Genomic DNA, 25467 nt, shown 5'->3' with positions numbered 1-25467 from the left:
TAACAAGGCAGAAATTCTACATCTTCAGAGGGTTCAAAATGCGGCTGGTAGAACTCTCTTGGGCCTTCCCAGAATGTGTCTCACATCCAATCCCATTTGCCAACACCATTGGCTGCCGATCTATGGCCGGTACCTGGCGACTGTTCCTCGGGGGAGGAAGGTGCTCGCAGGTGGACGGTCCTTTCGCCTCCTGGCTACCAAACTCTGGAATTCACTCCTGGCACACATCCATTGTCTGGATAACTATCTGATCTTTCGTAAGGCTATTAAAACACACCTGTTTCTTCCAATCTAGGTTTTGCACTCTAATGCAGCCCTCATTCTTTATGCCGTCTAGCGCTGGGGCAGCTATGCGCTCTATAAAACCTCTATACAATAAGAGCCTATGGAAGGGATTGCGGGTGAAGTTGCTGGAATTCCAAGCTGACCACCACAGTTATCCATCAAGATAGGGAGTGTGCAGCTCTAGAGTCCAATCTGCACTCGAAAGTCCAAACAGAGAATCCACCTGCCCCAAACACCACAATATCAAGGGAGGACGAGGAGAGCAGGAGAATGTTTTAAAGTTTGAATCCTTCTTGGGTCACATTATGCCTCCTAGAGCTATAATAATAATAGTTGTTAAATTTAGATTGGGGATCAATTGCAAATTGTTTCCTGGTGAATTTAACTATGGTATGCCACATTTGTATGACTGACAGATCAGAGGTTCGCATGCTATTACTCGAACTGCTTATTGTTATCTCAGGAGGAAACGAATTGTTCCAATTTGTCAGAATCTGGGAGTAAGGCAACATCGTACTACACTTAGGATTTCTAAACAGAATATTAATGGTTTACAATTTATGGGTTGTCTTACATTTTTGCAGTCCACATGGTGCTAGAAAAAGAGTGAGAGGAATGAATAACCATAAGACTGCAAAGATATGATGTATTTTAGAGCCAATTTTATATATGTAACTTTTTTTGCATCTGTATTTATTGCATTTGTACGTTTAACGAGGGAGTCCTCTAAACAAGCATTAATGAAATAAAACATTTATGAACCTAAAAATGTTTCTTCATCTATCAAATATGATCAATTAATTACAATTCAATAATGAATATATTCTGTTTGGACCCAAAAACTAACTTGTAGTTGGCGTCACCTTGCATCTTCCCTCCTCTTCCCCAAAGCTTTTGACATTTTCCTGCATTTTTTTAATGTTAGAATAAGAAAACAAAGAAACATACAACACATTTTTTCAAGCATATAAAGATCTTCACCTTTCTTGCGTTTCCACTGACTGCAATATTTGCTATAGTAAAACTTGCTCTTTAACCAAGTGGCCTATCACCACTTCCATAGTTGCTGAATATGTTGTTCTGAAATGTTCTAGTAAAATTTTTAAGTCAGCAGCCTGTGTCAATTGCATGTTTTAGGTACAAATGGCTTGTACTTTCACGCATCAGTTCAAAAACCATTTATTTTTTAAATCAGCAGGTGCCAACTGTACAGATGAATAAAAAAAGTGACAGCATGAGCCAATACGTAGGTTGGACATCTGCAGCCATCCTGTGCTGTGCTTCAGAAAGGTCTCATCTGCAGGAGGTGAAAGGTCCCATTACACCTGCTTGTATCGATACATGGCTCATTGCTCAGGCATACCACCGTTGACTGGACAGCAGTTATAAACAAAAATTTGAATCAAGTCCCATGATCTGTCGTGGGTTGTTCATTGGTTACCAGCACTTTTTGACAGTACAAGGAACAGACATACAGTAGTGGAGTTTGCTTTTAAACCAAGTGGGGTTTGCTAGAGTGGGTCGGCAGCTGGATGGGATGCAGACCATGCTGGACGTCTAAAAGGGCACCTAAAGTCAAACCACAAAGCTAAGGGGATTCATTATTTCCTCGTGAATCTGTGTCTGTATTTCCTTGTCAGAGAATATGCATCCGGCTGGGAGTATTCCAATGTACCGCTCTCTGGTTGAGTTTCACTCGACGGTCACCTGCACACTCTCTGGCTGGCGGTCATGCTTCCGTGCTAAATGAAACAAAAAGATGAGCCATTAGAAATTCCATATTTTACATAGTTTTAATCATCACTTCTAGTGTGAAAAGTAGCTTCTTGTAGCAAAAAAAATGGAAATCATGCAATTTGTCCTTAAAATAAGTTAGTAAATCAGGAAACCGGTGTAAGCTTGGAGTGAAAACCAGGCTCTATTGACACCTACTCCAATGAACCACCTGCTGGTAAGGTCTCTTTTCTCACCGAGAGGTGAGAACACTGCTGGGACTTGTCAAACATAAAGGGATATCCTTCTTCCACCACAGTATACTGGATTCCAAGCTTTCGTCTGAGGATATAATATACTTAATAATGCAGGGCGATTGTCCCCAACCAGGAATTCGAAACGGCAGATCTGTAAACTATGCAGATCCTCCAGGATTTTGCGGTTTGCCGCAAAATCGGCACTTTTGTAAACATGCGCCATTTTTACAAAACTACCTGCGAAATCAACTCATAGCTGCTTGACACCAATGCTCGCCAGTGCTAGCTTAACTGATTGTAAGTGAGCATTGTTGTGGTTCATTGGTTTGCCAAATATCATCTGATCATATGGTGAAGCTGCCTTTTCAATCTTAATTACTTGATTTGTTAATCGTTTATATACGTCATGGTTACTGTGGGACTACTATCTAGTACTTTGTGTTCTATAAGGTGGGCTGACCTTCTGTTTCACCGGGTCAGAGTGGTTCATTTCTGAGTTCTAATGAGTGGAATGAATGGGTTTGTGTGTTCAAACGAGTTTTTGACTTTTTTGGGGATATTTTGCAGAGTCCTGCTGATTTGCTTGTGTCCAGAGGGTTGGATTGCCTTTTGCATTCCACATGATTGGTGGGTTATTTATCTATTCTGTAGGTTGGGGTGATCTCCATAGGGTTGGGTGGTTTTATTCAGGAGGCCAATCTGGTTACTCTTGTACGCTTATGCAGTCCATTGAGTTATTTTGTCTAATGTGTGCAATATACAGCATTGAGAATCTTTGTTAGATAAATTTAGGGGTGGTGGGTTAGGCTGGTATTTTGGTGCTGTGCCAGAGGGTGCCTGGTTAGTTGGCGCATGGCCGGGTTAATTTAGATAGTTTACTCCAGGTCAGCTGGGTTTGCTCAGTCATTTATGGTTAGGCTGGTCTGTGTGTTCTCAGTTATATCAGGGTTCCTCCTCCTTGCTGTCCAAAGGGTTGGCAAAGTTTGTTCATGCATTACATTAGGTCGGGTTGGTTTATTTGTTCTTTACACAGTGTCTGCCCTCTTGTCTTAGTAGACATCCCTAGGTTTGTTTAAGCAGTAGTGTTCAATTTTGTTTTGGTCTGCAGTCATTTTACCTGCTCGAAAGGGAGAGGATGTTGCGTAACAACCAGAGTTGTCGACCTTGAAACTGAGGATCCAGGTTCGAGTCTCTGCATCCAATATCCTGTTATTTTGGACAAATCACTTAACGCCCCCCTCCCTCTCGGAACAGCGCCTGGATACCCTTACGGGTAATCGGCCGCGCTCTAAAATTCCATTTTTTTTTTTAGTTTATGTATTTGTACATTGCTGACTTGTTATCCAGATTGTTTTCTTTTTAGATCTGTTTTTGCTGTTCGCGCCACAACCCTTCAGAACAGCTCAAGATAGATCTAGTCTTTGCTCTCCTTCACCTCTGCACACCACACAGAGTTTCACCTCTGCCTCTTTTTCATCTATGTCCCCTCTACCCCACTCACTCCGGTGTTAGTTCCCCACTCTGCTTATTTAATCTGCTTGAGCGCGAGAGAGAGAGAGAGAGAGAGAGAGAGACACACACACACACACCCCCCCCCCCCCCACACACACACACACACACACACACACACACACACACACACCCCCCCCCACTTCGTTTCTGGTTACCTCCCTCAACACATTTAAATATAAAAGCCACGCATGCAGGCCTTGCATGGCTGTTGCAGAGCTCTGGTGTTTTCTGTGTAAAAAAATAAAATTAAAAGTCAGGGGGCGTTCATCCAGTCCAGGGTGTGCTCTGGACGCTGGTACCTGTAGTCCTGATTTAATCCTTGAATAAACAGGACTCCATGCCACAGGGTGTAAAGCAGTGACTCGGTGGGCTATCACTAATTTCCGAGAAAAGGAAAAAATGGGCTCCTACCTTGGCCAAGAAGGGGGGAAGCATGCATGTGTATATACAATTGTGCTCTCGCTACTACAAAAAAGTATTACAAACAGTACAGTGACTGATGAGTATTTAAGAAGACAGAAGCAGATTCTTTGGTGTGTTCTTGATACAGCAAGAAGATGGTTTATTCTCTCCAGACTCAAGAAATGTTATGCAAAGCCGACACGTGTTTCGTCGTGTACAGTTGAGTCAACACGACTCTTCAGGGCTTGAAGATTGGTATGTTCGTGGTACTTGGCATTAGGTCTGGGCTAATATCCATGTATTGGACGTTACTTGTCGGAGAGAGACACAATTCAAATGTGACTACACAGAAACGGTCTGTCCCTTTAGGATAGTCACGTAGAAAGTACTTATGAAATGGCAGTCTGCCTATTGGATGTCACAAATCTTCGTGTTTGTTCACTCTGACTCCTGGTGTATCAGGAGGTAGCCGGGAGGGGATCCGTCTTGCTTAGGGCTCGCTAGAGACAGGTGCGTCTCTAAACAGGCGGTGCGCTCTGTCTTGGTATCCCTCCTCCTGTGGTTCACATTTGAATTGTGTCTCTCTCCGACAAGTAACGTCCAATACATGGATATTAGCCCAGACCTAATGCCAAGTACCACGAACATACCAATCTTCAAGCCCTGAAGAGTCGTGTTGACTCAACTGTACACGACGAAACACGTGTCGGCTTTGCATAACATTTCTTGAGTCTGGAGAGAATAAACCATCTTCTTGCTGTATCAAGAACACACCAAAGAATCTGCTTCTGTCTTCTTAAATACTCATCAGTCACTGTACTGTTTGTAATACTTTTTTGTAGTAGCGAGAGCACAATTGTATATATTTGTTTAGTCCCTTGACTATTTAGACGGTTAAGGGTGTTTTTCCGCCTGCTCTTCACGCACTACATTGCTACCTGTCAGTTTACACTCTGTAACGTCTAACCGAGGTAGTGCGCCCGAGTGATCTGAATTTCTAAAAACCCCACTGAAGTGTTTCTTAAGCATGCATGTGTACACACCCTTTGGGTCACCTCTGATTTATAGAAATAACCTTCCTGGGCAGAGATAACCGGTGTCTTTAATTATTCTGCAGTAAAACTAGGGGTTAACAGGGATTGTGTGCTAAATTCTGTATAGTATCTTGTTACAAATTGAAGCAAACGTGAGAGGATTTTTTTACTAATATTCTTTCCTTCTGCAAATCAGGAAGTTAGCTTTAGGATGTGGGAAGAAGAAACCAGAATCATTTCGAGCTTTAAAATAAATGGGCAGAGGTAGGATTTCAAAAGGTTTGCATACTAACAAAGTCAGTTATTTTTCTCACAGTGTGCCTTCTCGGACCTATTCAATAGGCCACGGCCTGTCCACAAAAGTGGTGTCCAGCCGCGCTCAGACTCTCAGGCGAGAAAAGCGTTAAGGATGTACCAAACACCGGTCCGCAATGTGTCAAAAGGTGTGATAACTGCTACCAACCTATACTAAAGCAAAAATTGCATTTTCAAGGGATAACAGCCTTCACCTGTGGGATGCTTCCTCTGTTCCATATTCCAGGTTGCCTATTCAAAGGGGAATACTCTGCTAAAACAGTTTCTATTGATTTAAGGCTGAAAATGAAGGATTATGAGTAATATAAAGTGGCGCAAAAATGCAGGTAAATTTCCATATTTGTGCTGCTAAATTTCCATATTTGTGCCGCTAAATTTGCGAATCCATGCCGCTATATCCTGGGGGGTCTGACTATGAATGGCGTTCCTACCACTCACGTGGGCAATGTAACTGCAAAGTGGCTGGGAAAACTGTCAACCACCCGCGAAAAATTAATTTACATTAAGTTAGTCAGTATGTTAACGAGGCTAGTTCGAAAATACAGGCCCTTTTTCTAAGGGTCAATGATTAAGACAATTTACAAGTTTAATGTCCTTTGCTGCGGTCTAGTTTAATATCTATTTTGCATAAGAAAGGGATTAAGCTTTTCTAATGCACAGAGGTCTCCGTCATTAAAGGACTGTACATGGTCAGCATTTATCAATTTCACAATGTGTGCATCACTCGAGGTGTGGAGCAGCGGCCAGAGCAGCTTACTCCAGAGCAGGGGGCTCGCGGTTCAATCCCTGGCACAGGCTGCAGCTCAGCAGCATGCGACTCTTGGCAATAGATCACTTAATTTCCCCGACAGCCCCCAGCACCTTTAAACCTCAAGCGGTGATACGTTTGCACTAACAAATATGGATTATTTTTCCGTTTTATGCAAGTCGAAATGGTGAATGAAGTTCAAATATTGAGTTAGTGTCCATTCCGAGGTTTGCTGACCACGCCTGTGTGCCGTTTGTCATGCCGATTTGTCCCAGATTTGTGCTGACTAGCAGACTGGGCAAAAAACACACAAAACCCCAGAATACATACTTTGCACCATGGGTACAGTCAGGAGAAAAGAGGAGTTGGAGACAGATTTGGTAGCTGCACACTGTTTATTCCAGCATGGCTGGAGTTAATTAATAGCTTTCATAAAATGGATAACGGACCTAGGATTTTCTACATTTCCCATAGTGTTAAGTGGTATGAAGGCAGGCAAAGGTACAACGCATTATGTGAAATAGAAGCAACAATTAAGAAAATAACACATTATGACTAAAAACGACAAGGAAAAAAAAAAAAAGTTTATTATGCTTAATATTTAAGAAAAACTAATGGACGCTGCAATTTTTTATTATTTATAATTTCAGTGTTCTAGGGTTAACCTTAGTGGTATGTTAAAAAAGTCTGTGGTAGAATAAGAAACACGGTTTGGGCTAGGCATAGAATTAGGGTCGAGGCGCTGGACAGTTAGGATTAAGGTTTTGATTAATAGCCGAGTTAGGTGTAGAGTTAGCACCAAGGTGTGAGTCAGGGCCAGAGTTTTGGAGAGGGAAATGGTAACTGGAATGCACAGGGTTGTGTTGTAGCTTAGGATTAGGGAAAGGTTACAGTTAATGTTATGAATCTGGGTTATAGCAATGGTGGGTGTTAGAGTTAAAGTGAGCGTTATGGCAAAGCCTTCGTTTAGTTAAAGCTCGGGCTAGAGTAAGTGTGAGGTTAACTATAACTGAATGGAGCAGGCACAGAGTAAGTTTAAAAATCAGGTTGTTAGAGATTTTCTTCCAAGTGATATTCTTTATATGTCTTATGCAATTTAAAATGTCTTTATTTTCAGATCTTAAAATCAATTCTCTGAATGTATTTTTCTTCATTCTTGGATATCACAGTGATCCAGTTGTTGCAATTACGGGTGCACGGCAAATCAATGCATTTTAGACTACTGTATTTTGCATACTTGATCATCATGAGAGTATGTGAATAACTGTTCCAACACAAGATGAGTGACAGAGTAGTTTCAAGTGAGGTATCATTTTAGTCAGGAGACTGAGGTGGTTGGACATATGTTCCGGCAATGTCATCCCAGCCAGAAATGTGAGGAAAATGTGATTTTTGTTTTCCAACTAAAGTTGAGGTTTGCAGGGGATTCTGGGTAGGTAAACATTGTGGGATCCACACAAGCCATACCTCCCTGGACTCCCCCGGGTGTCTAGTTGTCAGAAATGTCTAGGTTTGGTAGGTTTCCCTAGAATGCCCGCCAAGCCCAGGGCCAAAAACTGAGATGGACCCCCCCCCCCCCTTGCAAAACCAGGTTGTTTGGTGATAGGTAAATTTGATGTCTCCAAAATACGTTTTGGGCACTTCTCTGCCGTGGGCACTTAGCTCACCTACACAAGTGAGGTACCATTTTAATGGGGGACCTGAGGGAATGCTGAGTGGTAACACATTTGTGACAGCCTGGTGAACCCACTACTTCCATACACACAAACATGAAAAAAGGTGATTTTGTCAGCTAAATTTGAGGGTTACAGGGGATTCTGGGTAGGAAAACGTGGGGATGGGGCGTCCATGCAAGCCATTTCTCCCTGGACTCTCCTGTGGGTCTTATTTTCAAAATTGATGGGGTTTGGTAGGATTCCCTAGATGGCCGCTGAGCCCGGGACAAAAAACGCAGGTGACTCCCTCACAAAACCAGGTATTTTTTAGATCAATAATTTGGCAGTTTCCACAGTACGTTTTGGACCATTTCTTTGTTGCAGGCACCATGCCTACCCACACAATTGAGGTACCCATTTTATGGGGAAACCGGGGGGGGGGAGATTGGTGGGGGGATGGGGGTGAGAAGAATTCTGGGTGGTAGGAAATTTGTGGTGGCCCGGTGGGCCCACAAATTACCCACACAGAAAAGTAAGGAAAATTAGATTTTTTTTGTGCTAAAATTAAGGTTCGCAGGGGATTCAGAGTAGGAAAACGTTGGGAGATTCACGCAAGTCACACCACCCTGAACTCCCCAGGTCGTTTTGTGATAAATAGGATGAGCACTTGTGTTTTTGGTTCCAGGTTTGCAGCCATCCAGGGGAACCTAAAAACCCAGACATTTCTGAAAACTAGACACTTGTGGGAGTCCAGGGAGGTGTGGCTTGCATTGATTCCCCCCATTTTCTCCCCAGAATCCGCTGCAAACCTCAACTTTAGCTAAAAAGTCAAAAGTTTCTCTAATATCTGTGTGTGAAAGTTGTGGGATCATTGCTCTGCATAAATTACCTACCAGTCAGTCTCCCGATAAAAAGGATATCTTACTTGTATGGATGGGTCAAGTGCCTATGACATGGAAGGGCCAAAAACATGTAGAGATTGAGATGGGCCCAAAGCGGGTCCCAAGGCCGTTTGTTTATACGTTTTTAGGCTGACCCGACATTGGGCACCCACACAAGTGAGATATCATTTCTCCTGGGAGACAAAGGGGAATGCCGGGTGGTAGGAAATTTGTGCCTGTGTGATGATCCTACAGATTCTCCACACAGACATGTGACTTCGTAAGTAAATCTGAGGTATGCAGGGGATTCTGGGTAAGAAAACACTGGGGGGATCCATTCAAGCCACACCGCCAGCCAAGCGCCATCCCTGCACACTGCCAGCATGCCAATTCCGCCCCCCCAATATTTTTATACCTTCACTTTATTCTAGCCTACTCAAGATCATCACTGGTATGCTTGATCGCCAACATGCATCCCTCTTTAAAAATACTTTAGACAGACTATTTTTAGGAATTTAATTTCTTGAAACAGAGAGGCTTGAAAAGTATTTGTGCTTCGCTTGCTACATAGGTCTGTGATATATTAATTGCCTTTGAATCATGTTAAAAGCGTGGTCTATAGTATTTGGGCATTTTAGATCATAATACTTTGAATGTGTCGTCATCAGGCATGTCTAAGATGGAGAGACTTGGATATGTGTAGAGACATCCCACCTCCTGGCATCCAAGTCAGGGATGTCGTAAAGTCCATAAGGTCAGACTCGTCGGACTGTATTTTAGGTAGCTTTCATCGCCATTTTATACCTTTTGGGTCGCTGTTTTAGATCAGAGGTCACCATCTTTCTCCATCTATGCATAATAAGTCAAGTATAACTTTTTTCGATTAGATTAAAACCATCAAAGTGCACATCCCAAAACTTTTTAAAACAATCAATTCGTTATTACAAGGGTTACTGTTTCAAAAAATTCACACTACTACACAAATTAAAAAGCCATCATATGCAACGCAATCCTATCCAACACGATAAGTCGTCAATGAATATGTAATAATAAAACTACAATTGTCCAAAACATCTCATATTAGAATAGATACCCCAGCAATACCAACCCCAGAGGTGGGTCTGCGAACTAAGTTCACACCAGAAAGTCTTGGAGAACAGCACAGCCAAAAAAGAAGTCTCTCCAGACTTGGCTGTCCAGGCAGAAGTGTCTAGTAAACCTGTGCATCGATGTCCACGTTGCTGCCGGACAGATGTCATTAAGGGGGACTCCCCGTCCCAAAGCAGTGGTATCTGCTGTTGCCCTGGTGGAATGGGTGCACAGCCCCACTGGGGGCTACTTCTTTGCCAAAGAATAGCAAGCTTTGATGCACAGAACGACCCACCTGGAGATGGTCCATTTGTGCACAGCTCGACCCTTCTTAGCTCCCACAAATTAAACAAAGAGCTGGTCGTCCACCTGGAATTATTTGGTGTGATCCAAGTAGAAGAAAGAGCATGTTTTTGATACAGACGGTGGAGCCTCTCTTCCTCGTTTGGAGGATATGGAAAGAAGGTGGGCAAAGTGATGGTTTGGCCAACGCGGAAAGAAGTAACCACCTTGGGAAGAAAGGAAGGTCTAGTTCTGAAGACAACCTTGTCGGGATTGACAGCCAGAAAGGGAGGCTTGAAAGAAGGAGCTTGCAGCTCACTCACCCTGCGCGCAGAGGTGATGGCCAACAGAAAGGCAGTTTTCAAAGTTAGAAGCATGAGAGGACAGTTATTTAGCGGCTCCAAGGGAGCGCACATAAGATATGTAAGAACCAAGTTCAAGTCCCACTGGGTCATTACGAAGGGAACAGGAGTAAAAAGATGAGTAAGGCCCTTAAGGAATCGATTTACAATAGGAGACTTGAAAAGAGAAGGCTGATCAGGAAGCCTGAAATGGCAGAGAGGTACCCCTTTAGAGTGCCAGAGCAGAGCCCTGCTGGGTAAAGAAAGAAGGAACAAGAGAACCTCAAAAATAGGGGAGGAACAAGAGAAACTCAAAAATAGGGGCGGAACGGGGTTCACAACCTTTGCTGTGCACCATGCCAGAAATGTGTTCCATCTGCAGGCATATATAGTCTTAGTGGAGGGATGTCTGGCTGCCAAGATAACATTGCAGACTTCGTGAGTCAGGGAAACTGTTGCCGCTCAAGCTCCACGCAAGGTGGTGGAGGCTGGAAAGGGTCAGGTGGAGAACCGTCCCCTGCTGCTGCAACAGAAGATCCTCCCGAAGAGGCAGTCTGGTCGGAGGATCGATGGCCATGTGAAGCAGCTCGGGATACCAGACTCTTCCTGCCGAATCCGGTGCCACAACAATAACTTGGGCCCGGTCGTGCTTGATCTTCTTCAGCACTCTGGGAAGAAGTGGTATAGGTGGCGAGGTGTATAGAGGGCCGCAACTCCACTCGCAGCAAAAAGAGTCACCTAGTGAGTGCCGCCTTGGAAACTCCAAAACGCAGAATTGCTGACATTGTGCGTTCTCTTCGGTGGCGAATGGATCTAACCAAGGCTCTCCTCACTTGCGAAAGAGACCTTGCACGACCTCAGAGTAAAGACGCCATTCGTGACCCATCATACACCTGCGGCTGAGTTTGTCCGCCCTGCCGTTCAGGGAATCTGCCAGGTGTTGAAACACCAGGGATATGCCCTGATGTTCCTGCCATGTCCAGAGGCGAAGGGCCTCTTGACATAGGGTCCACAACCCCGCCCAGTTTGTTGCAGTACCAAATGGCAGTGGTGTTTTCCGTGAACACATGCACTACTTTTTCCTGGACAGAGGGAAGGAATGCTTTGAGTGCAAGACAAATCGCCTGAAGCTCCAGAAGGTTGATATGGAGCCCAGACTCCGCAGGAGACTAGTGGCCTGTGATCTCCTCCAACCCCATGTGGCCGCCCCATCCCAGAAGTGATGCATCAGTCACCACTGTGAACTCTGGTTGGGGAAAGGAGAGGGATCTGCCATCCACCCAATCCTGGTTTGTCGGACACCACTGCAATTGGTGTGCAGTGCCCTCCAAGATCTGGACGCAGTCGGACAGGTTCCCCTGATGTTGTACCCACTGGAACTTCAGGTCCCACTGCAGAGCCAGCATATGCCATCTGCCATGGTCCACCAGCAGGATGCTGGAGGCCATCAGGCCCAGTAGCCTGAAGGTCATCCAGGATAGAGGCCGAAAGTTCGAACTCCGCGTGACTATCCTGGACTCGCCGTTGGGTAGGATAGGCCAGAAACTGCGTTGTGTCCAGAACTGCTCAGATGGAGAGGAGCTTCTGAGAAGGAGCCAGGTGTGACTTTGGTACGTTGATGGAGAACCCCAGCGAATGCAGGAGGTCAGCCGTAGTCTGGAGGAGGGAGACGACAGCCTGGGGCAACCCCGCCTTCAGAAGCCAGTTGTGGAGATATGGGGAAGACTGGAACCCTTGACCTGCACAGATGAGCTGCGACCACCGCCATCACTTTCATGAACACCAGAGGTGCTCTGGTAAGTCCAAAGGGGAGGGAAGGCATCGGTGGGCCCTAACAGCAAAAGGTGGTCGAACGAACTCCTGAAGTGGGCCAGTAGCGAGAGCACACTGAGATACCAGCAGGCGCATAGGCAAAACAATGAGAGGGCTGGAAACTGCGACGGGCTGGGAGGCACTAGTGCAGGCACTGCGGGACCACGGGATACCAGATGACGGCGCAGAGTAGGCGAACACTTGCGACACGACCCTGGCACAAGATGGGTGCATCAGGTATGATGGCACACAATCACTCCTGCACGCATACACGGAGAGATTTCATTAATCGCACGCGCCAGTGACAGGGTTTGGGGTGGGAGGGCTATGAGGGGATAAAGGGAGAATTGTTTTTTTTGGAATTTAGATTGCAGTGTAACATAGATGGTAAGCATCAAGGTATTTACGATATGACAAATGGGGACCGAGATAGAAGAAGTACTATAACGTTTGATGAATGCCTTGTGGAAAAAAAACCAATAAACTACGTTAAAAAAATAAAAAATAAAAAAAATAAGCCCAAAGGGGAGCACGGTAAACTGAAAGTGCTTGTGGCCTACCGTTAACTGCAGGTAACGCCGGTGGGCCAGCAGGACGGGGATGCCAAAATAAGTGTCCTACAAGTCCAACGCTACCATCCAGTCTCCAGGGCAGACAGGACCTGAGCTAGCATCAACATTTTGAACTTCTTCCAGAGGAAGCGGTTGACGTTCCTGAGATCCAAGATAGGAAGCAGGCCTTTGTCCTTCTTGGGCACCAGAAAGGAGTGAGAATAGCAACCACAACCTACTTCTGGGACAGGAACTCGCTTGATGGCTCCCTTGGCCAAGAGTGGAGAAACTTCCTGTTGGAAAAAGGCCAGATGATCCTCCGACATGCGATGGTACTGAGGTGGCATGGCGGGAGGAGCAGTCTCGAAGGGGAGTGAGTAGCCCCTTCGGACCATTTGCAAAACCCACCTGTCCGACATGGTGCGCCAGTCGGAGAGGTGATGGCGAATCCTATTGCCCAGTGGCGTTTGGTGGCCCTGTAAGGACAGACTAGGAAGGTTTTGAGGCTGCTGCAGAGGGGGCTGTGGTTGACTGGCCTGCCCGCTGGCCCCCAGAACCACAGCGGTGGTTCCCATGTCCCCGGTAGTGCATTGGCTGAACAGCTTGCACTGCGGCTCTGGTAAAGACGTGGTGGGGCACCCCTTCCGTAGCCACCAAAGGGGCGAAAAGCAAACTGTGCAGGGCGGGTGGTGGAAAGACCCAAGGACCTGGCTGTAGCCAGAGTGCTAACAGCGCTCTAGCGCGTGGTCTTTGTCATCGAATAGGCGACGACCATCAAAGGGCTTGTCCATAAGCGTGAATTGGATATCCCTTGAAAAAACAGTCACCCTCAACCAGGCGTAGCATCGAAAGGCTACCGACGTGGAAATCGCCCTGCCTAGTGGGTCAGCGGTATCCAGCCCACAGCAGATGGTAAACTTAGCTGTGTCTCTCCCTTCGGCAACTGCCCGAGAGAGTACCGGCCCAGGCCTCCTCTAGGCACCGAGGCAGCACTTGTGCAACGGAGTCCCACAAGGAGTGGGTGTAACGGCCCAACAGACATGCAGTGTTGAACAACCGCAGTCCCAAGTTAGAGCAAGAAAGCATCTTCTTGTAAAGATGGTCAAGCTTTTTGGATTCCCTATCCGGTGGAGTGGTAGGTAATGCGCCCTTGGAGGTGGAGGCTTAGTCCACCAAGCTCTCAGGGGTGTGGTGAAAAGTGGGGTTGCCCGGGGCCAGGCGGTGGCGTTGGGCAATTATCCGGTCTACAGGAGACCCCTGTGTTGGGCCTGAACCAGGTGCCCAAAAGGACGTCTGTTGGAGCTTCATTAAACAGCAGCAGGGGCTCTGAAGAGCTCGCTGCCGGTTGAAGTTCCTCTGTCTGGAGGTTCGTCCTGAATGCCACTGTAGGTAGCTTGACGCTGAGCGCTTCGGCCACCCTACGCAACACCACTGTGTACGACGCTCCCTCCTCCGTAGCCAAAATAGGAGGAGACAACATACCAATGTCTAGTGAGGTATTCAGACCACTGGCTTCCCCCAGTTCCTCTCTCTAGTCAGGTTCATAACCTAACTGGTCATTCAAAGGGTCTCGAGACCCCTCCCGGTCCTCCTCACCCTCCTCTGGCTGCCAATCTGGTCTCAAAGAGGCAGGGTAGAACAGGGGCACAAACGTACCCGTCTTCGGTGGATCCAGCGTTGGTCAATGCCAGCCCGGCTCAATGTCTACCTTGAGGTGGAGGCCAGGCTCTGGGTTGGCTGTGTCCTCAGCCGACACGTAGTGCCGGTGGAATCGGCGCTGGGGGAGGTGTAACAAGGATGACAGGCACCGATCCGGATCCAGGCCTGTGGTGCAGAGGCTGGAGCCGCCGTTGTAGAAGGGCCAGGGCCCCCAGCCGAGTTTGCTGTGCCTGAAGGCGCGATGGCGGAGTCAGGCTGCCCAGAGATGGCATGCATTGCTTCGTAAAATTGAAGAAGCTGGGCAGGGGTTGCTCCAGGTCCTGGAAGGAGATGGGGGGGGGGAGGGGAACCCAGAGTCGGCCCTTCAGGCTCCGCATGCAGGAGGGGCACCACCCGCAACCCTCGTCGCGTCGGCCGACGGACAGGGAGAAGTCAAAGAGCGACGATCCTTCTACTTCTTGTGCTTCGTCTAATCTGCCTCAGAGTGCGAAGATTTGGAAGAAGAGTAATGGTAGATCCCGGACCCATCCCTCGACCTCCTACGCACCCGGGATCTTGAGCAGGGCAGAGCCGACTGCCGGGCCTCGAAAAGCTTTTGGGCCCGCTCCTGCAAAGACTTCGGGTTCATGATCCGGCAGTCGGAGCACGACTTTGGGTTGGGGTCACACTCCAGGTAGAATAGGCACACGTAGTGCGGATCCGTCACCGACATCAGTCGGCTACAGGAACCACAAGACTTGAAGCTGGGCATCACTCGTGCACAAGGAGTCGAACTCAAAAAACGATGCAGACAAAAGTTGAGAAAAAGTCAGTCAAAAAGTGACTGGAGGTACCGCTCTCTCCGGATCTGCGCTTGCTGGCACAGAAAAAAAAAAAAAAGAAGAACTGACGTCAGCGCCTGAGGGCAGGGTCTATGTAGCTACCACAGCGTCATCCCGGTGACCACGACACCAGCGACAAACTAGAGAAGCGAAGCGCAGGTACTGCTGACAAAATTTTTCAGATCCAGTCTGACGCCTGGTGGTAATTATAAGGAAAGGAATCTATAACTAACTGTTTCTTTCAGATAAAATGAGTACCATTGAGATGGGTTAACAATAAACATCTGTTATTCAGTGCCAAGATGCCCACGGGCGAACGTGCACTTTACAAATGCACGTTATGTTACATTGAATGCTTTTAATTTAACAGGTCTATTCTTCGTAGAGTAGTGCAGATATGGTGAACAACAAAATAGGTTTTTTTCTCTTACCACAGTGCTCCTTTTAAAATCGGTCTTGCACATTAACAGTGATACAATGAATAGACTTCACTTGTGTCATCTGTGGGTGGGAAAGCAAACCTTTTTAGAACTACACCAAAGTCGTATTTCACGCAACAAAATTAAGTTTTATGGAGTTAAGGGGGGTGGGGGGGGAGTAAGTGGATTGAATTACAGAAGCCCACCAATAAAGTGTATTTGATTATTCAAACCACTCCAGGGATGGAGCCTTACCATGAGATTATGCCGAATACCTGAGACATGGATCTGTGGATATGAGTTAGGGTTGGTCTAGCCAGGTGTAGGAGAGTAGGGTCTGCAATCCTATGATCACCCAGATTTTTGCTTTTTGCTGCACTGGTTTACGACTTTCCCTGGCTGTGGGCCTGCTAATCAGACCCACAGCCTAGCTGTTCTCTCTATCCAAATTGTACTCAGGTACTGAATTGGCACTGGGCCCTCTCCAAGTCCCTGTACCCAGGGCTGAGGTGTACCCAGAAGTCTCCCAGGGGCTGAAGCATGTATTATGCCACAGCCCAGGGCTGAGGTGTACCCAGAAGTCTCCCAGGGGCTGAAGCATGTATTATGCCACCCCTGGGCTGACTAACTAAAACTGACACAACTGGCTGCACGACAGCTGGGGCAAGGTGGTGTACTCACCCTTTGCTTTAGATATAGTATGCCTATATCTAACCCTAAAATGGACACACAGATCTCCTATCAGTCACTCCTATGGCAGGCCTTAACAATCCTGAAGGCAGAGTGCTTGGAATCGTGTGAGATGGTGCTCTGGCATGAGCTGAGCCTGTCTACGGCTTTCGGGATCCATCCCTTAGCCGTTTCCATGATATCGCATACCATATACCCTTAAGTGCATTATAATCCTCGCGGTTATGTGCCAACTCTGGTATCGCTTTATCAAAACATGTCGAGTAAGGTGTCATACGAATTGGAATACTAACCCCTCGCCAATTCTGGCGACGGGGTTAGCATTCCACCCTCCTAGAGGGACACGACATGTATGTAACCCCTAACCCCGGTTAAAGTCAGACAGAGCCTTAGCATCCACAAAATGGATGCTGCCACCGAGACACAAGTCTGCCCTCCTGCTGCTGGGAGTCCTCCCAGAGCAGGAGATAAGGACAAAGGGTTTCCTGCCAGGGGCGGTGCCAGCACCGTCCCAGACAGGGTTTTGTGTATTGTAGGTAGGCAGGGCTTCAGAGGAAGGTGACTGCACGTGGCACCCCGGTGCTCACTGTGCATAGGCTGGCTTGAACCAGTTCCAGGGTCACTCCAGACCCTGTGCTGGAGAAAAGCCCGCCAAGGAAGTGGGTGTAACCACCCCCCTCCTAGTCCCACCCCTAGGGCAGGACTTAGTCGCGTGCCAGCCCCCTTTTCCAAGATAAAGGTAGAGACTGGCCCCCTTCCAAATCAGATCATCTTTGAATCCTGAAACTACTTTCCACGAAAGGAACTCAAGACTTCTTCCTAAGATTTCTCCCTTGTGACTAAGGAGTAGTCACCCTGCATCCGCAGGCACCATCTTAAGAACACTGCGGTCTGCTGCAAGTCTCTCCTCCGGATCAAGACTGCCCAGCTCGACGAGAACCGGCTTCCCTGGCACCTCTGACCTCTACCTACATCATCAGTCACGCTGAGATTCGTGGGTGTGACGAGACCTCGAGGGACCGGCCATCTTCAAGACTGCACGACTTCTGCACAGCAAGCCCGCCGAGTAATTTCCTGGTGAGTGCTTTGGGGTCCGAGAAGCCCCGACTCTGAGCAGCTCCAGCACCGAAGTGCAGCCTCCCAGCATCTCCACGATCTGTGTGGGGCCCTTCTGCTTTTTGCTGCTCACCGCGTTGTTTGGCTACTAGCCCGCTGGCTTGTGGCCTTCTGAACGACGCCCGACGACATCACTGCTGCTAGTCTGGTTGCTCCAGACTGGCCCTTGCTTCCCTCCATCGGAGAAGTACCCTGGACCCTCCTGGTCCGGCTAAGACGCCATTTTAGGTCCACCGCGTGGGCCTTGCATTTGCCAAGACTTGTTGCCCAATCCTGGGTCCAGCGACGTCGACAGCAAGAACCTTCGTGGGACAGCTCGCACCTCCATCCTGGTCGCCGACAACGCCTCCTGGTCCGAGAGACTGCAGAGCCCAGCAGCGCCCACTCACCTGACTGCGGTGACTTCGCCCGGTGCCATCCTGGTGCCCACTTAATCACTGGCTAGTGATTCAAGAACTTGGTCCCCGCTGCTTTCAGGTTTTCTTCTTCCTTGATCCAGGCTTGGATCCATCGAACTTTCCTTCACTGGTCGCCTGCCAGCAACTTCCTTCTTCCAGGCTCCTGGTCCGGCAACGAGATTCCCGACGTCTTTTCAGACCTATGCAGCTGCAGCCCCTGGGCTAGGTAACTTCGGCACTTCGGTGTCCCAGCATAGCCTCACTATCCTAGGGTCAGGATCCACTGTCGTTTTCTCCCTACCAGGTCGGGTTCGCCCGTGAACACTAACTTTGTGAAATCTAGCCTCCATAGACTTTGCCCCGCATCCCGCGTGAGAGTGCACACTCTGCACCCGAGTCCCCTAGGCCTCCTAGAAGTAATCTAACGATTCTATAGTCAAGTCCTAGCGATTCCAAAGCCTATTAGTACTGTACTTACCTGCTAGTAATTTCGCATTCCACTTTTAAAGTATATGGTTTTTCGTGCCCCTCGGGCATTTGTGTATACCGTGCCAACTTAAGTATTTTTGTAAGAGTTTTGTTGTGTGCTTAGCACCCTGTCCTCATAAAGAGTACAGGGTTGTTGTGATTCTAATAAATACATTGTTTATTTTCATAACACTTGTGTGGTGTCCTTTCACTGGGTGTTCAAGGGGTAATGTGATGGTAAAACAGCTGGCTTAACACGCCCTCTAGAGTCTTAGCCTTAGACTGCTCGTATCCATGCTACTAGGATAGCTGGTCTATAAGGTTGACTTACAACCAATCATCAATAAGGGTTGTTTGGACTGATATATAGTGATCACTAGAATAGTGAACACTGCACATCAGGCCAACTTCTCACACCAGGTGTCAGCTTTCCTTTGCCTTGTGCCAGTTTGACCCTAAAGCGATCCTTTTTAGGTCTCGTGCCTAGTGTTGCAGTCGCAGCGCGAGACATTTAGTAGGTAAAAATGGGGTTTCAGAAGCTGACCTAGGAATGGCACACCCACAAGCTTTTTCTTTTGTGGCATGCTATTGGGCTTTGCGTGTGTGTTTTTTTACCAAGAGAGCACGCAATAGGCCAAAGGTGGGCGCATTGTTCCGGCCATGGCCTATTGGTGTCTATTACGTGCACCGGCCGTCATGTGGTTTAAATTATCGTGCCCAGACACAGGCCCGATAATTGAAACGACATGGCTCGCAGTGGCACGCGCGCACACCACTCGCTGGCTTCTTTTTTTGGATCCATTTCTCTAGGAAGCAACTAAATGAAAGCAGCAGTGTTTTGTTCGGCGCCACTTGCACACCTCCCAGGATAGCTATGTTTATAAAACAAAGTCTACCTATTTTTATGTGGTTGGCAGACAGTGAAATTGTTAAGCTTCACAGCAGACAACATTTGTAGCATATACATGGTCACCCATGGAGGTTGCTTTGGTCAGCGCATGGCTTCCTTCCAGAATCACCTTTAGCAGATACCCAGACTGTGTCCAATTCTTTGGAAGGTAGATCTGCTCTTTAACACCTTCCACGCTCATGACGAGCTCAGCTCGTCATGAGGTACGCCTCTCGTACGCTCATGACGAGCTGAGCTCGTCATGTAACGCGGGTTTTTAAAAAACTCAGCGCGCTGCGGTAAATCTTACCGCGGCTAAGGTGTTAAGTAAAGTCAACAGCAAGGGCTTTTAAAAATCTGCAGGAAGACAACAGCAACCGCAACAGGCACCACATTTCAGTGTTTTCAAGACCTGTTCTAAGTGAATGGGAGTGAGTAACCTTGATGACAGCAATGGGACTAGTGCGGATGCCAACAATGAGAATAGCGCTGATGATAACAATGGGACTAGTGCCCATGACAACAATGAGAATAGCACTGACGATAACAATGGGACTAGTGCCGATGTCAACAATGAGAATAGCACTGACGATAACAATGGGACTAGTGCAGATGCCAACTGTGAGAATAGCACTGATGATACCAATGGGAATAGTTCGGATGCCAACATTGAGAATAGCGCTGATGATACCAATGGAACTAATGCCGATGCTAACAATGAGAATAGCACTGATAACAATGGGACTATTACTCATGACAGCAATAAGAAAAGTACTGATGATACCAATGGGACTAGTGCAGATGTCAACAATGAGAATAGCACGGATGATAATAACGGGACTAGTGGTGATGATAACAATGACTATAGCTCTGATGATAACATTTGGACTAGTGCCAACGAGAACAGTGAGAATAGCGCTGATGACAACAATGAGACTAGTGCTGATGACAACAATAAAAAAAGCGCTGATGAGAACATGACTAGTGCAGATGGCAAAACTGCATGATTTAGAGACTGTTACTCAGGGTCCGCACTGCTCATTCATAGGAGACACTGTCCTGGACTCACATGCCTCTCATCAGTGTGCACACTTGTCGTTAACCATATTCCTCCAACTGATTCTAGCACATTATTACAGGTTAATATGTTCCTTGTGAGGCCGCCTGACTCCTGCCATTGGGATTAAGTGCTGCCACTATGTTGATTAAAATTCTAGTGCTGGAGCATTGTGCTTTTGGTAACACGAAGACATCTCGGCTATTTACCGTTTTATACATTTGGTGAGATGTGCTTTTACGATTGTTTTAATGATCAAATGAATCTACAGATTGAGAGCCTGGTTAAAAGCAGCAGAAGTTTAGGTGGTTACTGTGGGGTGGAGTTCTTCCGTCAATACTTTGGTTTTGATCTCCAGCATGGGAAGTGTTAGATTAAGAACTTCTGATGACAGTCGCAAAGGAGGCAGATTCTTCAGTGGCCATGGAAACTGGAGAACTTCAACCCATGTGAGGGAAGGCGTCTAATCCACTGGCATCTTGTAGGTCCTCAAAAATAGTAGGCTCTTCATAAAGGTCAATATCATCATGATCATAACACATATCTGGGTCTGGGAAACTGTCACAGTGATGGTCTGAGCTTCAGAATCAGAGCCCTTCGTCTGCTATGTCAGTGATTGAGGCTCATGCCTGTGGCGTTTGTCTGGCACTGCAGACAGCGTTGTACGTTACGCTGGGGCAGAAACTGTCAGCACTGGGCTTGTTGCCGGGGCTGACCTTGGATGGAGATCAAGTGCTGTAGTCGGCATCGGAGACTAATCACAGAGGAGCCTCAGACAGGTTGCCACAGCGAATCCTAGGGTTCCAAAGGCACTCCAGTGGGATTCGAAGGGGGACCGAAACGACTATGGCCTCCTTCAAAAATGCATTTAGTTTGCTGTGGATGTTCGCCATGGCAGGAGGTCAAGTGGAACCACTCTGGGAGCCTGCTCCGTGGAGCAGCTTTGAGACTGAGTGGTGCCCAGGGCATCATGCGACTCAGAGCGGTGCGACTCGACAGATGTCAGCAACCTGTATTTGAACTTTGTGCATCTTGTGTGACTAGCGCAACTTACCTGAACTCCTGAATCTCGATGTGAAGAGGTCTTGAGATCTTGCTTAGGGATGGGAGCTTGTCCACAATCTTGTTTGGACCGAGGCTGAAACTTCTTGAGTTCAGCAATGGGTGAGCTTGGCTTTACTGTCTCGTATCGCTTTTGGATTCATTTTCACACCAGAGGAAGACTTCATGCCATGACAGAGGTGCTTCAACCGGCAGATGTTATGGGGTGTAGCAGACTTCAGTCATTTCAGGGTCCATAGTAGCACAAAGAAGAAAAATTTGGATTTTTTCCATAAGTAAAAAAGTCTGGCAACGACATCACCGCTAGCTCTGAATCTGCGTTGGAAGGCAAAAAAAAAAAAAAAAAAAAAAGGCAGATGTCAGTACACACCCCCCTCCCCCCAATCTGCTATGCATGTACTTTGGTACACTGCAAATTGGATACTGGGGTACACTTACACGTCCCTAGTATATGGTACCCATGTACCCAGGGCATAGGTACCCCAGAGGCCTCCCCTAGGCTGAGGCATGTATTATGCCACCCAGGAGAGGCCATGCAAAATGGAACTACAGGTCTGCTACTGCAACCTGTGTAAGCTGGTGTTTGCACCACTTACTTTAGATATAGGTTCACTATATCTATAGGTCACTACAGGTGCAAAAAAATGGCTGGAGAATGGATTACACCCCAAAAAAATGGGGGAACTATGACATAATAGCTCTGCAAGAAACTTGGGCTTTTGAAGCTCTCCCTTTGGCAAAATATATCCACTACATAGTACCAGCCACCAAAACCTTTGGGCGGGATCACTGAAATAATATCGAGGGACAGAATATCGACCAACAAAAATATCGTTGGCAAAATATCGAGAGACAAAATATCGAGTTTCTATCTACAAACAGGTAAGTACAAAAATATCGAGTTAAAAATATCGTTTACAAAAATATAGTTGTAAATAATATCGACTTTAATAAAAACAATGTTTAATTACATTAATATAAAAAATTACTAAAATATACTTAACAATACTTAAAATAACTTTTAATAATTAAATACTTAAAATAACTTAATAATTAAATAATTAATGAAAGTAAAAAACATAATATTTTTTTAATCATATTTCTTAAAACATACATATATACATATATATACATATATATATACATATATATACACATATATATATACACATATATATATATATATATATATATATATATATATATATATAATCTACTGGCGGTCGCCAGTAGGTATATATAGTTAGGATTTTTTCTCTATGGGATTTTTGAAAATTCTATGTCTAATAACTTTGGCGTTTGTGGACGGAATTGGCTGAAATTTTCAGGAAAATGGCACATTTTGTTTCTGAGCAGCCCCTGAAAATTTTGGGGGGGTTCGTCAAGGGGGGGCCGAGAAAAAGGGGGGTCCCAAAACGCGTTTTTCCCATGTTAATTTCCATAGGGCGGTTGGCCTCACTTTTAGCCCGAACGGCTGAATGGATTTGCACGAAACTTGGCAAAATTGTAGGGACTGGTAGCCCGATGTGCCTTTTGTAGGTCTCAATATATGTGCTCCAGTGGATTTTGAGAAATTAACGTTTAAAAAAAGATATATCTGTAACAGCGGACCGGGCAGCGTCCCAGGACGCGTACTTTTCGCGCAACGGAGCTTTGTGAAGCGAAGCTGATTGGTTCTCCGGCGTCTGTCAACATTCCAAACAGTCCGTAGCGGCCGCCATCTTGTCTCTCGGTAGGATCGAGAGACAAGAGGAGGCGAAAGCGAAGGGGCAAATGACCATAAGGGGGAATAGTAGATCCTCGCTGACCCCCTAGGTTTGATGTGGAGGTTTTAAAAGGGCCCCGCGGGGCAAAAAAAAAAATAATAATAATAAAACGGCTGAATGGATTTGCACGAAACTTGGCAAAATTGTAGGGACTGGTAGCCCGATGTGCCTTTGCTAGGTCTCAATATATGTGCTCCAGTGGATTTTGAGAAATTAACGTTCAAAAAAAGATATATATCTGTAACAGCGCTCCGCTTCGCGTACTTTTCGCGTTACGGAGGTTTGCGAAGCTGATTGGTTTTTCGGCGTCTGTAAACATTCCAAACAGTCCGTAACGGCCGCCATCTTGTCTCTCGGTAGGATCGAGAGACAAGAGGAGGCCAAAGCGAAGGGGCAAATGACCATAAGGGGGCATAGTAGATCGTCCCTGACCCCCTAGGTTTGATGTGGAGGCTTTGAAAGGGTCTCGCAGGGCAAAAAAAAATATACAGTTTTTTTAGTTTTTTTGCGTGGAGTGCGCCCGGTTCGCGAACCGGGAAGCGTTCTGGGGAGCGTACTTTCTTGAAAATTAGTGAAAAAAGTTAGAGTAAAATAATAATTGTGAGTGATCAGATGTAGGGTAGCTCTGAGCTTTTGGGTTTATGGTACATTTAGGTACTTATAAGTAGGTACCAATGCACATTCTTAAATTCAGAGTGAAAACTCTGTTGCCCTCATCTGAGAAGTGAACTCCATCTCCTCTGTAGATATCTTGCATGTAGTAACGCAAGTTATTGTTGTACAGGGAGCCCATTCCATGGTCTCTCATGTAAGCTGAAACAGATTTGTTTACATGCTTCCTCGATTTCTCAATTTGTGGACAAAATTGGTTCGACCACCTCCATTTCTGTCTTTGGCATATATTTGAATATACCAAGGCAGTCTGAGGAAAAAGTGCCATCAATTGCTCAAAGGTGTCCTTTAAAAGCATTTCCAGACCTACCCCAGTCAAAGTGCCCAAATCATTACCTCCACAGTGCACAATTAACAGGTCAGGTTTTGGCAAATGCATAAAGGTTTTCACCAATGGTATCAATTGGTGACATTTTAATCCTCTGTGGCCAAACCACTTAATTTCCACATCTTGTAAATTGAGGTTAGGTAAATTCCTGTTTTCAGCGTACCTTTGAGCCCAATAGATGTAAATATGTCCAACAATCCAGACAGAAAACATGGTGAGAGAAGGTTCTGCTGCAGTCAGATGAAGTGTGGCAATGAAATGGCAGTTGAAAAAATGAGAGTGTAAAATGAAAAAAACTGAGGAGTTTCTGTGTTAATGAAGCAGTAAGAGTGATTGGTGGATTTTGATTGCTGAAAACAGAAAGTTAGTGTGCATGGATGAGTTCGTTGAAAGATGTATTTTGAGTGGCGAAGAAAAAATCATTAAATGAAAGAATGCTCTGGATATGCAGGTGCACTGAGAGTTCAGAGTTCAATTGCAACATTGTTGTGTGAGAGGTCTTGCAAGAGGTGGTTGCTATGCAGAAAAAGCAGAGAGGGGGCAGAGGGGGGAAGGGTTTTGCTTTGAAAAAAGTGAGGGAAGAGTTTTGATTGGATGACATGAGAGATGTGTGAGGAATTACAGCATTTCTGTGCTTTTGATAGCTGCAGACTCTGGAGTGCATACCTTTTGCTCTGCTGAAGACAAATTGGTGTGTTTCTGAGACTGTTTTGAAACTCAAAGTATTTGCTAAGGTGAGAAAAGATTTCTTTAATTTAGATAGAAAATAGTGTGCTTTAAGGAGAAAATTATGAAGAAAGTTGTGTTTTTCAAATGTTGCTTTGTCTCAAGTGTTTCACAAATAGATTTTGTTTCTTTGAGAAATTGTAATTGGAGAAAATGTGAAGTATTAGTACTGACAGGGCTTTTATGTGCATAGGAGCTGTGGAGTGTTTTCAAATTATGACTTGTAAATCGTTTTTGAGAAAAAGCAATGGTTTTAATATTGATGAGAAGGACATAATGGTGTCTGCTTCTTTATAAGGTAATTGAGAGTCTCTGATGTTATTTTTCCCATTTCAATGTAAGAAGTTTGTCTGTGGAGCAAATTGCTTGTAAATATGCTCCCACCTGTGCATGGCAAATTTAGATTTTGAATGTTTCCGTTACATAGGCATGTTAAAGGTGACTGAAACATGCTGCAAAGGCAATCAAAAAATGCTTTTATGTGTCTTAAGGACATTTTAAGTCATTTCCCCATGTGCA

General features: G+C 46.0%; 1 protein-coding gene across 3 annotated transcripts in view; it reads right to left on the bottom strand.

The window, feature by feature from the left end:
* Window positions 1-925: 925 nt before the first annotated feature.
* The window catches only part of SMIM19 (small integral membrane protein 19), a 136286-nt gene continuing 111744 nt past the window's right edge, over window positions 926-25467 (bottom strand). For all 3 annotated transcript variants that reach the window (XM_078652238.1, XM_078652239.1, XM_078652240.1), the window contains one exon: window positions 926-2027. In XM_078652238.1, the coding sequence (XP_078508364.1) occupies window positions 1978-2027 (50 nt within the window). In that variant the 3' untranslated portion in view covers window positions 926-1977. The remainder of the gene's footprint in view (window positions 2028-25467) is intronic.

This window comes from Lissotriton helveticus, chromosome 7 (assembly GCF_964261635.1).
Source record: "Lissotriton helveticus chromosome 7, aLisHel1.1, whole genome shotgun sequence".
Lineage (NCBI taxonomy): Eukaryota > Metazoa > Chordata > Amphibia > Caudata > Salamandridae > Lissotriton > Lissotriton helveticus.
The sequence above is the reverse complement of the archived record's forward strand: the minus strand, read 5'-3'. Positions and strand labels throughout refer to the sequence as shown.